General features: G+C 35.1%; 1 protein-coding gene across 16 annotated transcripts in view; it reads right to left on the bottom strand.

Annotated features, from left to right (window-relative positions):
- Nucleotides 1-22,613, bottom strand: part of PCDH15 (protocadherin related 15) — a 699,366-nt gene that overhangs the window by 395,921 nt on the left and 280,832 nt on the right. For 15 of the 16 annotated variants that reach the window (XM_024121304.2, XM_055081163.1, XM_024121303.2 and 12 more), the window contains 2 exons: nt 15,682-15,801; nt 3,491-3,601 (listed from right to left, as the gene is read on the bottom strand). In XM_024121304.2, coding sequence (XP_023977072.1) covers nt 3,491-3,601; nt 15,682-15,801 — 231 coding nt within the window. The remainder of the gene's footprint in view (nt 1-3,490; nt 3,602-15,681; nt 15,802-22,613) is intronic. The other variant, XM_024121296.1, reaches the window with a different exon arrangement.

Below are 22,613 nucleotides of genomic sequence, written 5' to 3'. Positions count from 1 at the left end.
CAAGAAGTCCCGACTGAGGCATGAGATAGATGGGTTCCAGGCGAGACATTTACAACTAGCCTCCTGTTTATACTTTGAGATAGAAATAACAACAGGAACAGGATGAATAGCTGGACTTTGTCTCCTGTGGACACTGTAAGATAACACTAATGGCAGGGGAAGGAGGGGCTAAGCCTTCCTGGGATAAAAGATAAGGAGGTCATAAATTCCTTATTCTTGGGGTCAGGGAGACCTCCCATATTACACTTGCACAGAAAGTTTCCTCAGGAGAGGGGGTGCCAGACCACAGTAAGTTTTGCTAACTTCCCAGAGCCCCTCACACTGAAATCCATCTTGCCTAAAGCAGGCGAAGGCACATGGGGAGGGCCCTGAGACAAATCAGATAGAGGTAAAAGCAAGACGGCTGGTCAGAGGAAAACAAAGACCTGGAAGCCTGCCCCCTTATAAATGATTTAAACTTCCCAAAGATGTGACTCTTACTGAGCCTGCCCATGTGTCTATCCACAATATTCCTCTCTTAATAAACACTTTACCTGCTTCACTATTTTCCGTCTCTTTACTGAAATTCCTTTCCAAAGGGGACAAAAGCCAGGGCAGTGCTGCAGCCAGGGTTGAATCCCTGGCCGGGGACCTGAGATCCCGTGTCAAGCTGCCGCAGCCATGGCCACACCACAGGGCCCCCAAGAACATGACCTGGAGCATTTGTCACTTTCCATACTGTAAATATCTCCCACCATGGCCACAAATGAGGTCACTGTACTTGGAGTTGGAAAGAGATGTCCAAAATTGGCCCTCAAAGCAAGCATGAGCCATCTTTTCAGCTCCAATAAGCCACTGTCTTAAGTAAGTTATATATCTAAAATGTAGAGGAAATAGGCATTTTTCTTTATAACTTGTGGGAATGTGATGTGCTGCAACAATTTGGAAGATAATATGGCATTACCTACTAAGATGAAAAGTATATGTATATATACAATTTTTCTCATAGTAACTTTACCTTTTAATTATCTATTCATGAACAAGTAAGTACTGGTACTTAAGAGATTTATGTAATACTGTAATGATATCAGAATATATTCCAAGCATTAGTTTAAGCACATTTTTGTTTGCTAACTTGCTAATCCTCACAAGAACCCTATGTGGTATATTTCATTAATATCCCCATTTTACTACTTAGAAAACTGACATACAGAGTATACCAAAAGTCACACGCTAGGAAATGGCAGAACTAGGATTTGAATTTGGGCAATGTGGTTCTAGAATTCATGCTTTTACCACTATACTATACTCCCTGCCTCTCAGGAGAATCATGAGATTGGCTATCAGTTCTGTGCCAAAAAACCAAAAATAAACAAAAAAACCTTAAGTATAGTTGAATAAATTGTGATATATCCTAATTTTGGTATATTATATAACTTTTAAAAGGATATAATCTGAAAACTTTTAAAAACACTAAAAATCTTATAACTTCCTATATTTAGCATTCACATTTTGTATTGCATAATTTACATTTATATAAAAATTACTATTACAGATAAATTCAAGTCTTCATTCAATTTCTCACCAATTCCATTCCTTCCTTTTGAGGATCCATGTATATCCTGTTATTTCATAATTTTATCCTTGAAATGCTAAAATCTTATCAGTCTTTCCCCAGTTATGAGTAGTCTAGCAAATTGGATTCGAATTGTCCCAGATGTCTTTATAAATAGTTTAAAGTAGATGGCAAGTCAGAAGATTTCTTTTATTTTACATTTCTTCAAAAAAAAAACTCATTTTAAATAGCACAATAAAAATCAGCTTTCAAATACATTCCACAGCAATCTGACTTTTCTGTAAATTTTATTAGAGACTGAGTCAGAAAGGAAAACTGTACCTTTTCTCCACATTTTCATTTACATAGGAAAAAAAGGGGTTCCGTGTTTTTGAGGAATTATGAGGGGTCCTCTTTAAGAGATTTTATTTTTCCTACATCCACAGTTTCTACTCTAGTCTCTGCTACTGAGCCCTAAGACAACCCACATTGAATTGGAAAAAAAGAAACAAAACAAGTATTTTGAATGAAAGCCTAGAAATCTGTCTTCAAAAAACTAGATTTCTATCTGTATCTACCCACACACATATACTATATATGTAAACATGCATGCCCTTTCTGCTGAAATATCTCTAAAAAGGACAAAACATGGCCGCTTAGCGACACTTTCTTGCATATAAACTTGTTCAGAACAGCTGATGGAGGATATTTCCTTTTGCCACTCCCTCCTGTCTTTCTGTTCAGCTATAAAAATATGATTACAATGCTTAGGGGTTATTAAAGGTACAGGCTGGCTTCAGAGTCTAACTACCTTTTCAGAACATGGCCCTGCCACTTATTATAGGAATTTTTCAATGTTAGATGCTACCTGTCGCCAGCCCTGTTAGATTTTTTTTATTAAAATGCTAGCCCAATTCTCCTCCTTCCTAACAAATTATTACTTTTTTTTCCAATATGCCCAGCCTCAAGCCTTGCTTGTCATCCAGAGATGACTGTCTCATTCCCCTTTACCACCTACAGACTTCCTTAACTTTACCGTCTGCTATGCTGACTCATATTCCTGTTCTGTGTGGGGAAGCTGGGTGGGAAAGAGCTTCCTCTCAGATAAAAGCAGATAGAATCAATGAACATAAGAAGTCCTAGTTTTACCACCCTTATACTCAGACTTGAATTGCAGTCATGATGCTTATGGTGCTGGTATTCACTAGCACCAGAGCCATAAGCATCACAACCGCAAATGGGAGATAAGGCATTGGAAAAACAACCAAATTTCAGGGAAAGACGGATTTTAAGGACAGAAGGAAGCTGAGTCTTTGGTGATATACCTGAACTGTCAAATCAACTCTTGAACCACATAAATCTAAGAATTTTATTAAAATAATAATAATGACAATCATAATAATAATGTTATACAAGCAATTGTTTTTCAGGTTTTCTGTTACTGCTGTCCATATATGTGGGTTATGATCATAGTAGCTTATATGTAGTGAGCAACTACTCAGTAAAAGATAAATGATTCAATAAATGATTCAATAGTTCTCTACCTTTAGTGTACTTTGAAGTCCCCTGGGGAGCTAATAAAAAATGCAGGTATTCCACTTCTACCTTCTGAAATGTTTATTCAGAGGGTCTCAGGTTGTGCCCAGGAATCTGCATTTTTATACACTCCCAAGGTGATTCTGCTGCAGTCATTCAGTGGATCATGCTTTGAGAAATACTTCAGTATGAGCTAAAAACAAATTATTGAAGTGTATGAGTGATCCAAAGAGTGAAGAATACAATGAGTATCCTACCCCACTCCATCCCATTTCCTATTCAGAAGACTATAATATACAAATTATACTGAGCGCAGGGCTACCCTGTTGAGGCTGCAAATTACAGTAAGCACATACATTCTGGGCAAGTTCTGTACTTCATAAATTCAGAAGAGGAAAGTAAGAGAAATTAAACACTCACATTAGCTTGGATGATGACAAAGTAGCGAGTCTTATCTTCATAGTTGAGCCTCTTCCTTAACACTACATTTCCGGTCAACATAAGGGGAATTTCAAAGGTGTCATTGGATGTCTGCAAATAGGTAAAGATACACATTTGAGATCATCTGAACATAAGATGAATTAGACCATCTTATATTTCAGTTTAGTCCCCTTGAAAGTTATAGACAACATGTTCATCATCTGAAAACAGGATGTGAGTGTGAGCTTCAGATTTAATATTCTTATTTCCAAAAACTTGTCATTCTGATCAATAGGTCTGACTTTTGATAATGATAACCAGGAAACTTACTTCTTGTAAGTTTTTCATATATTATTAGGGTTACCCATCAACAGCCCTGGGATACTTCTAAGCCCAGATATCTGAAAAATCTTTCCTATTACCATATTATCTTTTCACAGTTTTTTTTAATCACCAAAGAGTTCAAAGATTGCAATTTGTGATTTCTACATAATATCCCTTTTTGACATTGGTGCCCATTCTGTATTCTCAGTATTTTCAAGTACTGTATTAAATACAACTATTAACTTGAAACTTTGTGTTTCTGTGAAAAAGAATGTGCTGTAGGTTGTTTTTTGTTTGTTTTGTTTTGTTCGTTTTTCCAAGCCTCGAAACTGCTGTTCATTAGTTAAGTCTCCTATCCTGACAGAGGTTGAGTTTCTTCTTGGCAACATGCAGGTTATAAGGGCAACTTCCAAAGTGCCTTCCAGCAATACTGCTTTGGCATGAGCAGCCCTCACTGTAAGACAGTATAGTCATTCCTCAAGGGAATATAATTTATAAGATCTGTCTCTCAGCCTTAAAAAGACCTTACATCACTTTTGTGTTTTAGTGCCATTTTGAAGACTGATAAAATAGTATCTAAATTATGACAACAACTCAGTTTTACTTTTAGTATTGGAACTTTTTTTGGTTGATTGTTTTGTGTAGTGGTAGGCGTGCATGTGATTGTGGGCAGCAGATGAAATACTTAGACTCTTACTTCAGAAAAAGGAGGAGGTGGGGGAGAGGGAGGGGGAGAGGCAAAGCAAGAGGAGGAAAGCAGAAGAAGAGGGCAAGGGAAGGAAGAAAGAGTGTGTGCGTGCCTGTCTGTGTGTGTCTGTGTTTATACACTCAGCTGACACAAGGGGAGTTACTTAGAAGCAGAGTTAATGAGAGAACAGCTGACTCAAATCTTCTATCTCAAGTTCATTTGGGGGAATGTGGGCAAATTAACGTTCAATATCTAGAGTTGTGATCTCTCCCTCTCCATCTTTTTCTCCCTCCTTCCGTGACCCCCTCTCTTTCTTGTACACACACACAGAGTACACAATTGATAGATATTTTTTAATGATTTATTCTGTGTTCATGCAATTGGTTTTGCAGGTCTTTCTTGGATTCAGTCATTTAAAAAGTAACATTTTAAAACAAAAATATAGAAAATGTACCATAAAAGATATTTACAATTAAAAACAGGCGTTTGACATTTTCCCTAAATTTTTGCCTATTGAAACACTGTGGGACTCTAAACTATGCCAGAGAGAGTAAAAATTGTTTAATCTAAATATCTAAGTTAGTTATGGGGAATACTTTAGTTAATAATTGCCATATACACTGTAAAACACAACTCAATGTGTTGTCATAGGGTTGTTAACTTTCAAAGACTCAATAACTGTAGAGACATATATCAATTCTAGCGTGTTTATGACATATACGGTGGGTTGCTTACCAAAACACCACCTCATCCTTGGAGTCAGAACTCCAAATGAGTTCAGATAATTGGTGGCTTTGTGCTTTAGGGGAGGCTATAACCCTAAGTGGGGTGAGTTTTGACAAATCTAATCCTACCATGGAAAATCCACACTCCTTGCCAGTGATTGTTTTGGAAATGTACGTGAGATCTAATTCTAAATAATCTGAAGAATTTTTCTTAATTGTAAAGAGAGAGAGAGAGACAAGAAAAAAAGTGTTCCCTTCTCTGCTTACAGATGCTTCTATAAGGATGTAAAACCTGGAACCATCAGCAGCCATTTTGGAACTATTGAAACAGTTAATCTAGAAGTAAACAAAATGCTGAAAATGGAAGTGCAGAAAATGGAAAGAAGCTGGCTCTGTGATATCTCTGAGTTGCTTAACAAATCCTGATACCTCCCCTTCTCTGAACAACCTGTTAACAACAGATAATACATGACTTTGTTGGCAAAGTCACTTTAAATTCAGTTTTCTATTATTTGCAGCTGAAAGCACTTTGATACATGATTATCTCCTGCCTATGTGTCCTCATCATGTAGTCCCCTCTCTCTTCCATTTATGCCATGACTCTTTGCAGGTGACATTTGCTTTTAATTTTCTCCTTCCTAAACATTCTATCCCTCTTTTCTCTGGATTATAAATCCTGCAAATCTTATTCGGTAAAATCTTCTTTGTCATCCAATTTAGGATTAAATCTTTGCTCTTATGTTACATTATTTTTTCCAAACAGCATTTGTTATTTGTGTATTTTCTGCTTTCCCTCACAGATTTCTCAAGGATCTCAGTCTATGATGTGGAAATACTTACATTTATGTTTCTAACCAAGTAACGTAATGGATGTTTGTGATCCTATTTTAGTTGATAATTTTCATTGGATATTTGTAGAATTATTACAAGCATTGTAGTTAGTAATTAAGGATTATATTGTTCTTAAGAACATTTTTTAATTAAATCTAATTCTTATTAGCTAAGTCCATCTTCTATAGATATCTGAGATTTTAATTTTGCTAGGAGTTTCATAAATACTTATGTTCCAAGAAACATAAGGAGAATATCTGCTTTATGATCAATGTTGTTTATAAATTATTGCATATGAAAAGCCTTTGTGTTAAAATTAATTTATTAATGAAACACGTATTTATAAAGTATCCATTCTGTCTTGAAAAAACAGAATAATAATCATGAGAAAAATTAGAAACAAAATGTGGATAAATGTATAGGGTGTTCTTTATTTTTCCTCTAGCAAAAAGAATATTGGATTAGATCAACTCAAAGTAAATGCCCTGCTGTAATGCTATTTCTAAAGCTCTACCTAAGGAGGAAAAAAAGAGCAAAATTTAGTAAGAAAATATAGTTGTATTTTAAAATTATTATATGATAAGGCAATGTGACAATGATTTTCAAAGTTTAGAGTATATAAGGATCATAGAAATGTATCACTTAGATTGCAGATTCCAAGTCTATTCCTCCAAATTCCAGAAATTCTCAGAAGTCTATATTTCTAACAAAACTCTTGGGTGATTCTTGTGTAGAAAGTTTAGGTTTTACTTTGAGAAACACTAGACTAGAAGATAGAAAGGACCAAGTTAAGCATATAAGAGTTTTGGCATTTGCCTGTGATCTCAACTCAATAATAAGCTCCTATGATACATTTTTAAGATGGATAATTATTTCATTTTTCTTTATTTTGGAGCTAGTTGTGTTAGGTTAACAAATTGACTTGATGTTAGATTGGGATGAACTTTTAAATATAATTTGAGTGAAGACTCTCAAAGGTAATAACATGTTGAGCATTTACTATTTTGCGATTTTAGTAATTATTAAAATTGTGCTTTTCTAATTCAATCTGATTCCTTTAATAATAAATAATATGTCAGAAGGATCCCATAACTCTGATACAGATATATGTGTGTGTGAGTGTGCGTGTGTATCAGTGTATCAAGAGTATCTCAGTCTTATACTCTTGTCAAAGAACTGTTTGAAGTGGAAAGGGAGGTAGAGTCTGCACCCTCCCTTCCTCTACCATTTATTTTCCTCTCCTCTCATCCTTAGAGATTTGGTTCATCAACAAAGGAGAAGGGTGTAGCAACACAGTCATATCCTTTTTCTTAAGCAACCTACATTTTTTGGAAATAAGGCCCTGACCCTCTTTCTGTTAATTTTGGACACTGCTCTGTAAAGCACAAACTAGCACTTGTTTCTTTGGGTGATGAGAATTTAAATGCTGACCTCCACCTGCCCAGTTTAATCAGGTCATTCCAATAATGACTAAGCCTCTTAATACCCACAGGCCCCAAACATCTGCTCTCCATCAGGAAAGGTCCACTCACAACTCCCTGGCAGTTTGGTGTCTCAGTAACTGTCAGACAAGGGGCAATTCTCCATTTAGTAAATGAGGGCATAGGGCAGTTTAGATGATTTTATCACTGTTGGAAGGATGAGAAAAAGTGTAGGAGGCATGTGTAATGCCCACCCTTCACACACACACACTCACACTGACTTAAGCAAAGGAGGGAGATGGAATGTTGACACTAACAATTGCATGTTTCTCTAGAGTTGATTCCATCCCCCCACAGCCCTCTTTATTAACCTGTGGGAAGCTGAATTAGTACCACTGTAGATAAAATGACAGCTCTCTGCTAGTCCTGTAAGGAGGTGTTGGGCCCCACAGTTGGAAATGATCTGGAAATGGAATATGAGGTACTTAGCGTTATTTGTTCTCAACTGAGAACTCTGGTAATTCATCCTTTTCTAATAAGCAGAAAAGATTCTGTTTGGCTTCTCATACCTATGCTATATTTACAAATACTGTTTTTGATATTATCCATTCAACTGTAAGGACTAGAAATTCAGTTCAAAAGAAGAGAGATTTATTTTTGAGACTTGCACACACACAGACACACACATACACATACACATGTATATCTATTTCCTGGTTATCTAATGACAGAACCAAGGTACAAATAAGCTTTATTAGGCCTGCAACTGGGAAGTGGTGGGAACTTAGGTAACAAGGAAAACATTTCCCAGTCTCTCAGAGGCTGTTAAGTTCTCTTATTGTTTTTCTACATTTTTTTGGAATCTCTCTCTCCCCTCTCTCTCTTCCTTCATCACCTCTAATCTCTCCCTCTCTTCAGACTTTCCCCATTTGTTCATGTTGAACAGGACTGTGACTTTATCTCTTAGTTTGAATAAACAGCACCAACTCTGTGTCCTAATCAGTCTCTATTTGGTCTTAAACTTGTCACGGATTAATCAGGCCACCATGCCATTAGCTGCTGAACCATCCATAGTTTGGTGTGACTCCCCTAAGCTGAATTACCTGAAGTGAAAAGTGGAGGATTAAGTAAGATCATGTAGTCCCTGTCTACTCAAAAGGGACTATGATTTGAGCGGCAACATCAGTTTGCTCCTAGTAGAATACCAACACTCTGATAATTGTTTCTTTACTTCATACACACTCATTCCTCCCTGCCACATAAACACACACAAATATGTATATGCACATTTAGGGGTAAAGGAAAAATTACAATGCAGTTCATGTCACCTTCTTCTAACCAATTTTGTAGGAAATTGTATTTAGAAGTTTCTATTTGGCTTCAAAAGTACATATGTTGTAAATTTAAAATGTCATAGACTCACAGTTAAACAACCTGGGTTCAAAGTTTTACACAAAGAAGGACTTTAGGCAATGACCTAATTAAACAAAAGTGTTCACAAAGCTCATGCTTTGTGACCACCTAGAGGGGTGGGATGGGAAGGGAGGGAGGGAGACACAAGAGGGACGAGATATGGGGATATATGTATATGTATAACTGATTCACTTTGTTATAAAGCAGAAACTAACACAACATTGTAAAGCATTTATACTCCAATAAAGGTGTTAAATAAATTAAAAAAAATAAGATATCCAAATGATACCTATTATATTAATAATTTCCTTTTTCCAAATAAGATAAACTCCCCAAAACGAAAAATTCCACACAATATGTGACAAATTATTCTCCTCTTTTGTTCCTGAATCTTTCTTTTTCCTTTCTTTTCTTTTCATGTTTTAAAATATAATTAGTTCAGGGTATTATAGATGGTCTTATTTTTTATTACCATGAAGGCACAAAAAAATAGTATTTTACAGTAACTGTGATGAGCATAGTACAAATCCTCTTAGTTCGCTCTCTAGCGGACGCTAATAATGAGATATTTACTAAATTATTTTCATCTGAAAATATCAGACAAGAAAGGATAGGTTATGATGCAAGAATAAAACCCCAAAATTAATATAATTTTTTAACATAAGAATTTTTTATTTCTTACACATTCTACATATCTACACTAATACATGTCAGCAAGTGGGCTCTGTTTATGTTTTCATTCAGGGACTCAGGCTAATGCATGTTTCACCTCAACGTGTTTTTCTCCAATCACTGCAGCAGTGAGAGGGGAAATGGTGACTTGCATTTGATTCTTTGGGCCCATATCTCATTAGCCAGAGCAAGTAATTTTCTCCAACCCAAAAAAGTTCACTTCTGGCATGTCTCCAAAAAGAGGAAGAGCCAGAAAGTTTTGGAAAATAACACAAATGCTTTCGCTTTAAATTTGGTTAATCATTTAAGCAGTTCTTCATCCCCAAACTTCTTCTTTCTTTATTCTAGATAAAATTCAATAAAAACAATGGCAAAAAAAGTACAATTTAAACTCTTCTGATTTTGTTAATAGGTTAAATAAAAGTGCTTTGTTTCAGTGAAGAGTTTACAACATTTGGCAATTTAATTTTTAAAATTTTATTTTGGATAGTAAAAATGTCTGATTCTTATTTATTCCACATCTCCTAGTATAACTGTTCATCTACATCATAAAGGAAATACAGATATGGTAAAAAAGATCCTAATAATGCAAATGATTATTTTAAATTTATTCTCTATTAAAACCAGAATAGAATCTTCATTTCCTCTATTTTTTTTCCACAAACAAAAAGACTCAAAAGTGCTTTTCCAAAGTAGATCAGTTTATACGACATTCGAAATGATGATAATAATGCTGAACATTATAGTAGGTATGACAGATTCTTAAGGGAGCCCTCTCTATCCCCACTTGCTGATAAGCAACTTATACCTTTGTGTAATCCCCTCCCCTTGAGCGTGGGAAAGACCTCTGACTTGCTTCTAACCAATAGGATATGGCACAGGTGATAAACTGTCACTCTTGTGATTGCCTTATGTCATATAAGACTCCATCTTGCAGACTAGCTCTAGATACTCTCCTTGCAGATTTAAGGAAGTAAGCAGTCAAGGAGCTAAGCGTGGTTTCTAAGAGTTGAGAGCAGCCTCCAGCCAACATATAGCAAGAGGCCAAGGCCCTCTGTCCTACAACAATAAAGGAATTAATTCTAACAGCAGTCTGAGTTTACTTGGTAGGGGATTCTTCCCTACTCAAACCTCCAATGAGAACGAATCTGGGCAACATGTAAATTGTAACCACATGAGAACCTAAGCAGTTCAGCTTACCTGTGTCCAGACTCTTAAGCCACAGAAACTGAACAAAATGAAAGTGTGTTGTTTTAAACCACTAAGTTTGTCATCCAACAGTAGATGACTAATACATTATGCTAATTACCAAGCCTTGTCTAAAGGATTGGTGGTGACATATAGTACTGGTAATTGGTAACTACTATATTTGATGAGTCAATAATTTTAAGTGATATTATATTTTTACTTCTCTGATATTTAGGAACACATTAATATGAGGGTATCCTCACTTATGTTCTTTTGTTGGAAAGAGTTATCCTCTTTTTTAATGGAGAGAGATAAATGAAACCATCCTGAAGTTGATTTGAAATGTCAGCGTTTCTGGTTACAAAATAGTGCTGGTGGCAAACTAGTTGACAATTTATCACTGTAGATCCACAATCATGGAATAAATAAATGTATGTTCTTTTTTTGCTGTTAAAACTTTGAAATACTTCTATCATTGTTGCTATTGCCTAATATTTAGGAAAGCCCTAAATGTGGTTCAGAAGCAAAAATGAGTAAGAGTACTAGTCTTCTAAAGGTATATTGAAGAAAGAAACTCATTGGGTATAAAGTGTTCTGTTTCTATATGGCTGACTAAGACCCACTGGACTAAATCCTCCCACAAATAACACCTGTGAACTCTGGACAAAATACAAAACAAACAAACAAAAATACCTGACATCCCTGCATCCCTGGAGAGATAAGAAAAGCAGGCATATTCTGGAGGAGATTAGACACTCGAAAGAAAAGACAACATGGGTGAGTTTCCGTTTTTTTATTTTTTCTTTGCGGTACGCGGGCCTCTCACTGTTGTGGCCTCTCCCATTGCGGACCACAGGCTCCAGACGCGCAGGCTCAGCGGCCATGGCTCACGGGCCCAGCCGCTCCGCGGCATGTGGGATCTTCCCGGACCGGGGCACAAACCCGTGTCCCCTGCATCGGCAGGCGGACTCTCAACCACTGCGCCACCAGGGAAGCCCCGAGTTTCCTGTTTTATGGTAGTTGGCCTGAGGGAAGGCTGATTTAGCACCTCAAGAGCGCAGTTAAAACTCTGATAGAAAGCCTGAAGTCTTTCTGACCTAAAGGGATAGATTCTGGGACAACCAAAGCTGACAGAAACTGAGGGGGGATGGATATTATAAAGGAGAGAGCCAGAAAGGGAAGGAACAAAATTTCATGTATAAGTTATGTCCAGATCGCTAGTTGATCTTGAAACCACACATGTATGGGGTCGACTACAAGCAGATCAACTAAGAAAAAATATATATACTGAATTGAAAATTGAACTGCACCCAAAAGAAAGAGTTTTCAGTTTGAATGCAACCAAGTTCTCTGCTAAAATTAAAAACAAACAAATCTCCTCAGAGTAGTATAATAGAATCAAGAGTCTCTCCACAATACAACATTCACAGTATCCAGGATAGAGACAAGAACAATTTGACATATAATGAACAAGAAAATGTGATCCCTTTTCAAGAAGAGAGAAAATCAATGGAAGACCAAAGTTAGACAGGCAGACAAGGATTTTTAAAGCAGCTATTATAACAATGCCTATGTTTAGAGGCATAAAAACAATATGCTCACTATAAATGAAAAGATGGGAAACTCACCAAAAATTACAAACTATAAAAACTATAAAAATATGGAAAATTTAGACCTGAAGATTATACTATCTGAAATTTAAAAAATAATAAATAAAAAAAGACAATTGGATACATTGGATAGTTTTAAGAATAGAATGGGGATGGCAGAGAACACTGTAACTTTGAATATAGATCAATAGTAAACACCCAGCTTGCAACCAAGTGATTAAAATATGTTGAAAATATATAAGCAGAGCCTGTACCTGTGGAACAGTATTTAAATGCCTAATATGCCTATAATTGGAGTCTCAGAGGGAGAAGAGTCAGGGAAATGGCATGAAAATATTAAACAATAGTGTCTGATAATTTCTTTAACTGGTGAAAGACAAATTCAGAGATTAAAGTTCAGCAAAACCCCTAAAAAAAGACAATTACAAAGAAAACTATACATTGGCATGCTCCCATGGTCAAATTGCCAAGCACTCAAAATTAAAATAAAAATCCTGAAAACAGTCAAAGAAAAATGGCACATTACATACTGGAGCCATAATTCAAATTTCCACTGTCTTCTCTTATCAGAAACACCAGAGACCAGTGTTTAAAGTGATGGGAAGAATTAATTAAAACATACTTTGTATTACAGTAAGGCAGAAGTTACATTTGTAAATTTCTACAAGGATGACTTGGATAATGTAAATGAGTTAAGTGATGAGGGTAAAAATGGATATACATATATTGTCTGAGTGATAGAAGTTTGCTTAATGGGAAAACATTAATTCAACTCTAGCTGATGCTGTCTTATTGGAAATCAGGACCAGGGTTGTCATACATCTATTTCTTAAGAGAGAAGAGAAAACTAAATTTGAATGTGAAATTTCATGATTTTTAGATTTTGGCTCAGAAATTATTTAAAATAATTTGTGGCCAAACAAAATTTTGTGAGTTGAATGAAACTCCAGGTCACTAATTTGTGATTTCTGCTAATGAATAACGTAGCATCAGATGGAAAACAAACAAAACAAAAAACACCCTGGGAAAAAAAAAAATACCCTGAGATTTTTAAGTAGAACAGACCAATCTACACCTTTTACTATTTACCATACAGTGTGAGACTAATTTTTAAAAAATTTTTAATTGTGGTTGTAAAAGCCAGAGGGGGCCACATTTTCAGGTTACATATATTTGTAATACGTATAAATTTTTTTAACTCTAAGAAATAAGCAGGATAATATTATGCTATTAATTATAAGCAGAATTTCTAAAGATTTAACAATTTAAGAATATAAAAATCATCAGATAGCTCTTTCTAAGAGATTTTGAGAAGAAACTGGCATTGAGGTTTGCATGAACTCTCTATGATGATTAAAGATGGATTCTCTCTGTAAGGATGTGACTTGGTTAATGCTTTCTCTTCCAATATACCCTAACTTAAGTGCCATCATGATGTCTTATTCTTTTACCTCATTGAATCAGAACCATGCCCAAAGAATTTCTTAGCGCTAGCTTGCTAAAGTACATTTTTTTTCTTTTTTTGCAATTTGGAAACTGCATGTGAATGATTGGTTTATTCAATCTGTAGGTAGTAAAAGGTACATATTATATTTTATGCAAGCCCAGAAATCCCTGAAAGGGGGAAGCATTCAGAAGGAATTACTGCATAGCTAACAAGGAATTTCAGCCTCACAAAACTTCTAAAAGATACATTCCAAGTAATACATTTCTTTCTCCCACTATATCTAATCCTCGGGTAGGTTTTTTGTTGTTTTTTTTTTTTTAATTCAATGTAATAAATATTTCCCTAAAATACATGGCCTGGTCATTCTATACTTTCTTGGAGTTTCATTTTTACAGCTTGAGGAGTAAAGATGAGGAAATGACCTTCATAAAATGTAAGCTAGAAACATGACACACACATACAATTAATTATTTTAAAAATCTAAATAGTAAAGAAAATAAATGGTTTAGAAATATTCTGTATAGTCAGCTGCCTATTTCTACTTAAAAAAAAATGTTTCTCTTGCCCTTTTCCCTTCTGCTGTTTCTTTGATCTTTTCCATTCAACTTCTGTGTAACCCCTCATACTTATTGTCCTTTTCTGTCACATTCTCATCATCTCGCCATCTCTTGGTTTCATTGCCTCTGTCTATAAACATGTGGAGGCATACATTTTAGGGGAAAAACAAAAACAAAATCCCGCCAAATATTCCCTTGACCCTGCTATACCCATGGGCCTTTTGTTTTGTTTTTTAATTTTTTTTGATAATTTTAACTCAAGAGCTGTGACTATTTTCTTAGAGCACAACAGAGTAAGAGTGGAGCACATATTACTCTGAAATCGAGTCCTGACTCTCCAACTTAGAGGTGGGTGTGTGTTACCAGGCAAGTCATGTCACCTATGAACCTGTGTTCACTCCTTTGTGATAGAGATACTACTACTAACTAATCGATTTGTGAGAATAAGATGAGGAAATGCATTCACAATTCACTTATTTCTCACAATCAATTTGTGAGGTAGATCTTATTGAGAGCTCTTAGTCTCTGCAAGTTCAACAGGTTTTTTTTGATAGTTTAAAGCTTATATAAGAAATATATAATTTAAAAACAAAGATACAATGTTAACTTCACCACTTTTATATTCCTAATATTAAACCTAAAGGAGAAGCATTAATTTAAAAAGTCACTTAAGTGATTTTAAAACTATGCTTTGGGGACCCCTTGGTGTTCTGAGAGGCTGCCTCCAGGAAAAGAGGAAGGGAAAGATGGCAGGCAGGACTTCCAGCTCTAGCTTCAAGAAAACAATTCTTATTTTATTTGTGTTACATATACTATATCATTGGGAAAAATAATTTCACAGCCTAAGGCACAATGTAGAAGCCCCACTATCTAATGCAAAAAAACCAAAAACTGAAAAACCTATTGCTAGAGGCTTTGCCCTCTTCTCTACCTCAGGTTTCATTGGTGGAGAAGGGGCAGTGGTGGTATTAATTTGCAAGTTCCATAAAGCATATGCATCACATTGGTAATATCATGTCCAATGATTTACTTAGAATGCTTAGGAGTCCACTAACATAATGGAAATTTAATAAAAATGACATATTATACCTATGAATACATTTTAAACTTACCTATAAAACTCACCAAAAACTAGCTTTTATAAGTATAGCACAAATATTTTTTAATGTAATTTTGAGATAGTTATTAATAATAGTATAATTACTAATGTGGTTCCAGGAGCTGAGCAATAGAGAAATATAATAAGTATCAGCTGAAGTAAATATTAATTTTATTCCTTATAGTGAACTCACATTGCAAGTAGATATTTACATACCGGATCATCTGGATTATATTGAATAACATATTCTATCTGTCCATTTGGGCCATCATCTATGTCTGTAGCTCCATTGTCTCCTGAAAATCCTGTAAATACTGTGGTGCCAACTGGAGTGAGCTGAAAAAAAAAACAAAAGAAAAACTGTCAATTCTCATTTGATCAACAGCACACCAGAAGTGTTCTGGCACAAAAACCAGACATTTATTACACAAAGGAAAAAAGTAGGCAGCTGCCCACAACCAGAGATCTGAAGCATTTCAAAAGAACACTTGCAAACACATGCGTTCCTATAAAGTCTGAAATTTCCAACGTCACGTTCCTTGCTTTGGATAAAGAAACAGAAGGCCCTGATTCAATGTGAACTGCATTTGCACCAGTTTATGATCATTAGCATCTTAGCTCCTATGGAGAAATGCATCTGCTGTTCCTCCTTAAAAAACCTTGATGCATTAAGTTATCTACAAACTAGGATTTAAACTGTAAGAAGGAATTAGTTACTTTATTTTAAAATCAAAAACCATTTCAGAGAGATCAATGAAATCCAGTTGGTAATTACATGCAAGTGGCAAATTTAAGGAAGAGAGGTGGGAGACAATGGATTCCCTTTCTATCAGAGGAGAGAGAAAACTGGGATTTTCTTTAGTGCTTGTAGTATCGGTTAAGTAGAAAGCCATCGTGTGACAGAATTGGAGAGATGGTAATATCTTTTCATTTTGGATTAAAACAACAACAGAACATAAAATGGCATATAAGACCATGATTTCACATTTGGCCTGAGCATCTAACTTTATTTCTTATTGATCTCCAACAGAGAATCACTGTTGTTTTCTCTTACTTGTAGGTCTTTGTATTCCTACATCCAGAGTCCCATCTTCATGCTTTAGCTGGGATCCTTCTCATTAGTTACATTTCAACTTAATTAAGTATTGCCTTCTTCTAAACCATTCCTGACAGAATTTCCCTACCCCACGTCAGAACATGGCACCCTTTTCGTTACTCTTATATTTTATACTTCCTTAATCATCACACTGTCACAATAAATAAATGAATTTAATCAATAAACATAAGCTTTGTGCCTCTACAGAACACAGACTTTTAAATTTTATTCTGAGATATGTTTTGTTAGGTTTTAAATGGGATTTCTTCATGGAGAAATAGTTTCAGAGAGAAAAAGGAGTTATCTCATTTACTTCTATTTTCAGGGGCTACAGACCTAGATATCTGCAGGGATATCACGCAATGTAAAAGAGTGAAGCAAGTCTCATGGGAATGGTGGCAACTGGGGAACACTTCCCCCTCTAAAATGGTAGCTGCTACTCAGACTCAGCAAATTCTTGCCATAATGAAATATGGAGCCAATGTTACTACATCTTCTAATGTTCTAATTTTATAAGAAATCTCTTGGTTCTAAAGTCAGCAACAGATTTTAGAGAATTAAACTATGAATTTAATGCCCACCCTCATACATCCTTTGGCACAGCAACCACAGGAGTTTGCAACCTCTGATTTAGAAAAATAATACAATTATGATTAAAGAAGTGATTTTAAAACTGTGCTTTGGGGAGCCCATGCTTTGGGGAACCGTGACTACAAAGTCAGCTCTCCTGGCAGGCAGCTTTTAAAGGCAATCTGACTTTCTGCAGCTCAAAGAGAACTGAGGATAAAATGAGAGGAGGTGGTTTTAATAGCATATATACGAACACGGGCACACCTTTGGAAATGTTAGTTAACAAAAAGGCTTCCAAGCCAACATTTTAATATTTTTTAATATAATCCCTGCCCCCAAAGACATCATTCTCTCTTATAAAAATTCACCCACTCCTATGTAGTTGTGCCTTGGTTTTTAAATTATGAAAATTTAAAATTGAATGGCAACAAGTTGTTTCCAGATATCTAATAAAACAAACTTAAAGTATTTAAAGACTTTGTTGCCAAAGTAAATAACTGTGCCACAGAGTTGAATTAAAAAATTAAAACCAAGCAAAACACAAAAGGAAACAAACCAAAAAACTTGAACAATAGGTGTTTGAAATTTTTGAAAATAGACTTCTGCCCCTACTTTAAAAATGTGGTATTTAGCTGTTGACAGCAAAGGACTCAAGTAGTATATCAAGTTATTAGTTCAGCATTTTATAGTGAGTTTTGCTCCCTTCCATATGTACAAATGTTGTACATTTAGGCCAAACATCTTAGCACAGATTGTTCATTGTCACTACTGGAATAAGTAAACATCTACACACAGACGTACACATGTAAAATGCAATGTTAAAATGGATCCATAATTGAGCTACACACATTTATTCATTATCTACCACGCGCATGGTGGACCTGTTCAGATATAGGCTAGCGTTTGGAATCTTTGAAGCTAATATAAGAGAAATAGCTAAGAAAAAAGAGGGTTAAGGCATTTTGTTTTAATATGGAAGGTCTGGCAAGAGTAAAATGGGTACAATGAAATGGCCTATACCAGATGCAAACAAGCAAAAGAGAGAGCATGCAAAATGGTTTTAACAAAGATTTCAGCAACTTATTTCATTTTCTTTATATATATATATATACATATTTATATATACCCAACAAAAATATGTACATATCTATGTACACAACAAAAATATGTACATATCTATGTATGTACACATATCACATATATAAATACACACATATCACTGTTACTTATTCTTATTACAGAGACATGGCACCCTAGTGCTTTCTGAATTTCTAAATATTATGTGGAGGTTGAAAATCTCCACAGGACAGTCACGTTGTTTGTTCTACCTGTGTTGCCCTATCCATTATTATTTACAGTTTTCAGGGCACATCTGCCATACAGATGGTCGTGTTCTGTGCCCTTTAACATTTCAATGAGTCTCAGAAATAAAAATTTGGTTTTCTGAAGGGTATTCTATTCATGGGATGATTATCAGCTTGGGCACCTGCCTGAGGGTGTCACTTACTTATTTAGTTCATGTCTTTTTCCACAAATGATTTTATACAACTACTGGGAAAATACAGTAAAATGCATAAATGCACACATAAGTTAAAGCAAATAAAGCCAGAAAATTCAATATTTCAAGAAGATGCATAAGAGAAATTTGAATGTAAAAGGTGAGCAGTTCTCAGTTAATTGATTATCCTGTGAGCCACAGCTGCTTGAGCCAAACTAAAAAAAGAGAAAATTTTCCTTACTAATCTTACTTGCAATATTTCCCCACAGAAGTATTGTATTCACAGTTTCATATAAATATAGTTGATTCTCATCATCCATGGTAGTTCTGTACTATAAAGACACCATGAACACTGAATTAACAAATACTGAACCAATGCTCCTAGGGGGAATTCAAGGTTATTACATTGCAGAGGGGAATACAGGATTAAGTTCCTGCAAGCCTCTGGTTACAACATTTTCATCAACAAATCAATACATAACCTTGTTTTACGGTTGTTTCTGTTTAAAAACACTTTATTTAATATGTTTGGTCTATTCTACTGTAGATGCTCTATATTGCACTTTTCATTTTATTAACTGAATTATTCAGCTCCAGAATTTGTTTGGTTCTTTTTTTTATGATTTCTATCTGTTTGTTAAATTTCTCATTTTGTTCATGTCTTGTTTTCCTAATTTCACTGAATTGTCTTTCTGTGCTTTCTTGTAGCTCATTTAGTTTTCTCAAAACAGTTATTTTGAATTCTTTATCAGGTAAATCACCAAGTTCCATGTTTTGGAGTTTGATTACTGTAGGATAATTGTTATCTTTTGGCGATGACATGTTTCTTTGATTCTTTATATTTCTTGGAGATTTGCATTGGCTGCTTTCGCATTTGATGTAGCAGATACCTCCTCAAATCTTTTGTAATTGTCATTGAGTTGCAGATATTTTTCTTGGTCCCGCTTACATCTTGGGTTTTCTTCAACCTTGTATGAATACACCTGCCCCGCACATGTTGCTCCAAAAGAGGGCTGGAATCTCTCCTCGAGAGGAATAGACTTTTACAAAGTCTCTTTCATCCATAGGTGTCTGCCCAAGTCAATATTACCCAGGTTTCCCCAGACCATGACCCAGAGGAGTTGGGGCCAGTTCACTGCTCAGCCAGTTCAATGGCTTCTGCTAGTTCAAATTCCAAACCAAGGTCTCTCTGCCTATTACCCAATGCACAGGTGGGCGGAACTACTTCCAGGTCTCTTTGCATAATGGTGTTGGATCCCACAACTACAGCAGAGGTACTTTTCTTCATAGATAGATGCTAATTTTTATTTGTTCAAAGTGGGGACTTAAAGAAGGGACATCTTACACTACCATAATGTTGATGTCACTCTAGGCCAGCTTTATATTCAGCAAAGAAATGGTATGTTGTTCATTTTGAAGAAAATATTGAGAAGGATGAATCTTGGAAAGCACTCCATAAATCATAATATTGTGTTAAATGTACATATTTAGTAACAGGATAATGCCACTGGCATCAATGTCCTTGTATTGATAGGTAACAATAATCTCCTGACATTTATATCTATTATATATTTATTGGAGTCTCATGAAATATATTTACATGAAAATTGACATTTTGGTAGAAATAAAATGCTAAAATGTATAATTTCTGAATATCTAAAATAGTTTTTTACACATATTTTAAACCAATGCCTTCCGATAGACTTCAGTGGCTTTAATGATTAAAGAGAAAATGTACAAGAGTCCAGAAGAAAAAAATATTTTTTATAATAAGCACAACTAAAATAACACCACTTGAACCGGGAAATAATTGATACAAATGCTGATATTATCCAGTTTTGAAAATCTTCTCACAAAAAAGGCACCCCAAAGGAATAATTTAAAATGCAATTGGTGTGATATTACTTTCTTACATACTTCATCAAGAATCCAAGTGTTTAGTTTTCCCCTCCCCTCTAAAAAGGATAGAACTTCTGAAGGGTCATGGACATTAAATAAGCTGAACTAGAATTCACTATATGATGATTTACATATAATAATCATTTAATGACAGAACACTAACAATGGTAGTGGGTGCTCTATTTCTACTCATAGACATTATCAAAACAGAAACATTGTCTTTAGTGGAGCAAGATTATGTATAAGTCTATATTGGACTAATACATGTTTATTTTTCAGTTACAAATATTGTAATCTGTGTACTAGACAGCCATTTCACACCAATTATTCTCTTAAGAACAAACACAAATGATTTTCTCCTATATTTTTGTAGCATGAATCCATCTTCCTTGTAATTGTTAATTTTATGCATCAACTTGACTGGGCCATGAGGTGCCCAGATATTCAGTTAAATATTATTCTAGGTGTGTCTGTGAGGGTGTTTCTGGATGAGATTAACATTTGAATTGGTAGACTGAGTAAAGCAGATTGCCCTCCCAAACATGGGTGGGCCTCATCTAATCCACTGAAGACCTGAATAGGACAAAAAGCTAGTAAGGAAGAATTCACTCTCTGTTCCTGACTGTCTTCAAGTTAGGACATCTGCCTTCTCTTGCCTTCAGACTTGGACTCAGATTGGAATTTAGACAATCAATTCTCCTGTTTCTCAGACTTTGGTCTTGGACTAGAACTATACCAGCTGGGTCTTCAGCTTAACAACTGCTAATCTTAGAACCACTCAGCCTCCATAATCTTGTGAGTCAATTCCTTATAATTAATCTCCCTTGCTATATCCCTAAATCAATCAGCCTATCTATCTATCTATCATCTATGTATCTCTCAGTTCTGTTGACTAATACACTCCTGATCCAGTTTCTCAACAGTGAACAAATAAAATTGAGTATTTGATTTTGCATAGGTAAAGATTCATTTCCCGTTTTCTAACTTATCAAGGTCTATAAAGCTACTGTGTAGTACTTCATGGAACAATGCTGATTTAACTGCAACAGTGGCCATAATATCTTTTGGCACTCTGATCATACTCCATGATCCTTTGAAGATTATCTATTGATAATCAATAATATCTATTGACCATGCTTCCATGGTCATCTATACAAGACATTGTAAATTCCTGAACTCTAACTTATGTTGTCCTGGAAAATACACCTATTTTAAAATGATTAGTTACTGTCTTCTTCTGCCCCTGCACTTATTTTCAGGCTCTTCTCAATTATACTGCATGATCTAAAGATCATCTTCCATAAAAATAATCTTTCCAAATTATAAGTCACTCATGCTGTGGCTATAATTCAGCCTTTAACCTCCTTCTCTGAAAAAGTAATTTCATGAATCTCTCTTGCATGTCATTCCTGCCTTACAAATATGCTTTAGAAATAGTAATATATTTAAAAACCAATAGGGTCCAACAAATGAAATGGAGTGATGAATTTGTAAACAGATGCATATTATTGAGAACTTCAGCTTTTTCTCACAATTGCAACATTACATTATCTCTGAATCTGTGATTATTTATGGACAGTTTATTATGGGCCAAATCACTGTTTCTATGACCATTATGTTGGTTTTATATTAACTTATTAATATAACATTTGTTTTATTCAAACATTCAACCAAATCAAATGTCTATTTGAAGTTTATCTTAAAACTTATAGAATCAGTACCAAATAGTACACATTTTTGAATTCACATTCAGTGGTTATTATCTTGCAGTGATTTATTGAAATCAAAAAGAAAAATATAATAAAGGAATTACATATGTTCTTCATTTTCCCTTTAACATAATATAGCTTTTGCACCTGTGTATAAAATCTTGACTCTGTTTTTATCATGAAAGCTAGATAATTAATATTGAAAATCATTTCCTCTGAATAAATTTTTAAAAATAAATTCATGTAGATAATCAAGACAATATGGTACTGGCACAAAAACAGAAATATAGATCAATGGAACAGGATAGAAAGCCCAGAGATAAACCCACACACCTATGGTCAACTAATCTATGACAAAGGAGGCAAGGATATACAA

Source organism: Physeter macrocephalus, chromosome 20 (assembly GCF_002837175.3).
Source record: "Physeter macrocephalus isolate SW-GA chromosome 20, ASM283717v5, whole genome shotgun sequence".
NCBI lineage: Eukaryota > Metazoa > Chordata > Mammalia > Artiodactyla > Physeteridae > Physeter > Physeter macrocephalus.
The sequence above is the reverse complement of the archived record's forward strand: the minus strand, read 5'-3'. Positions and strand labels throughout refer to the sequence as shown.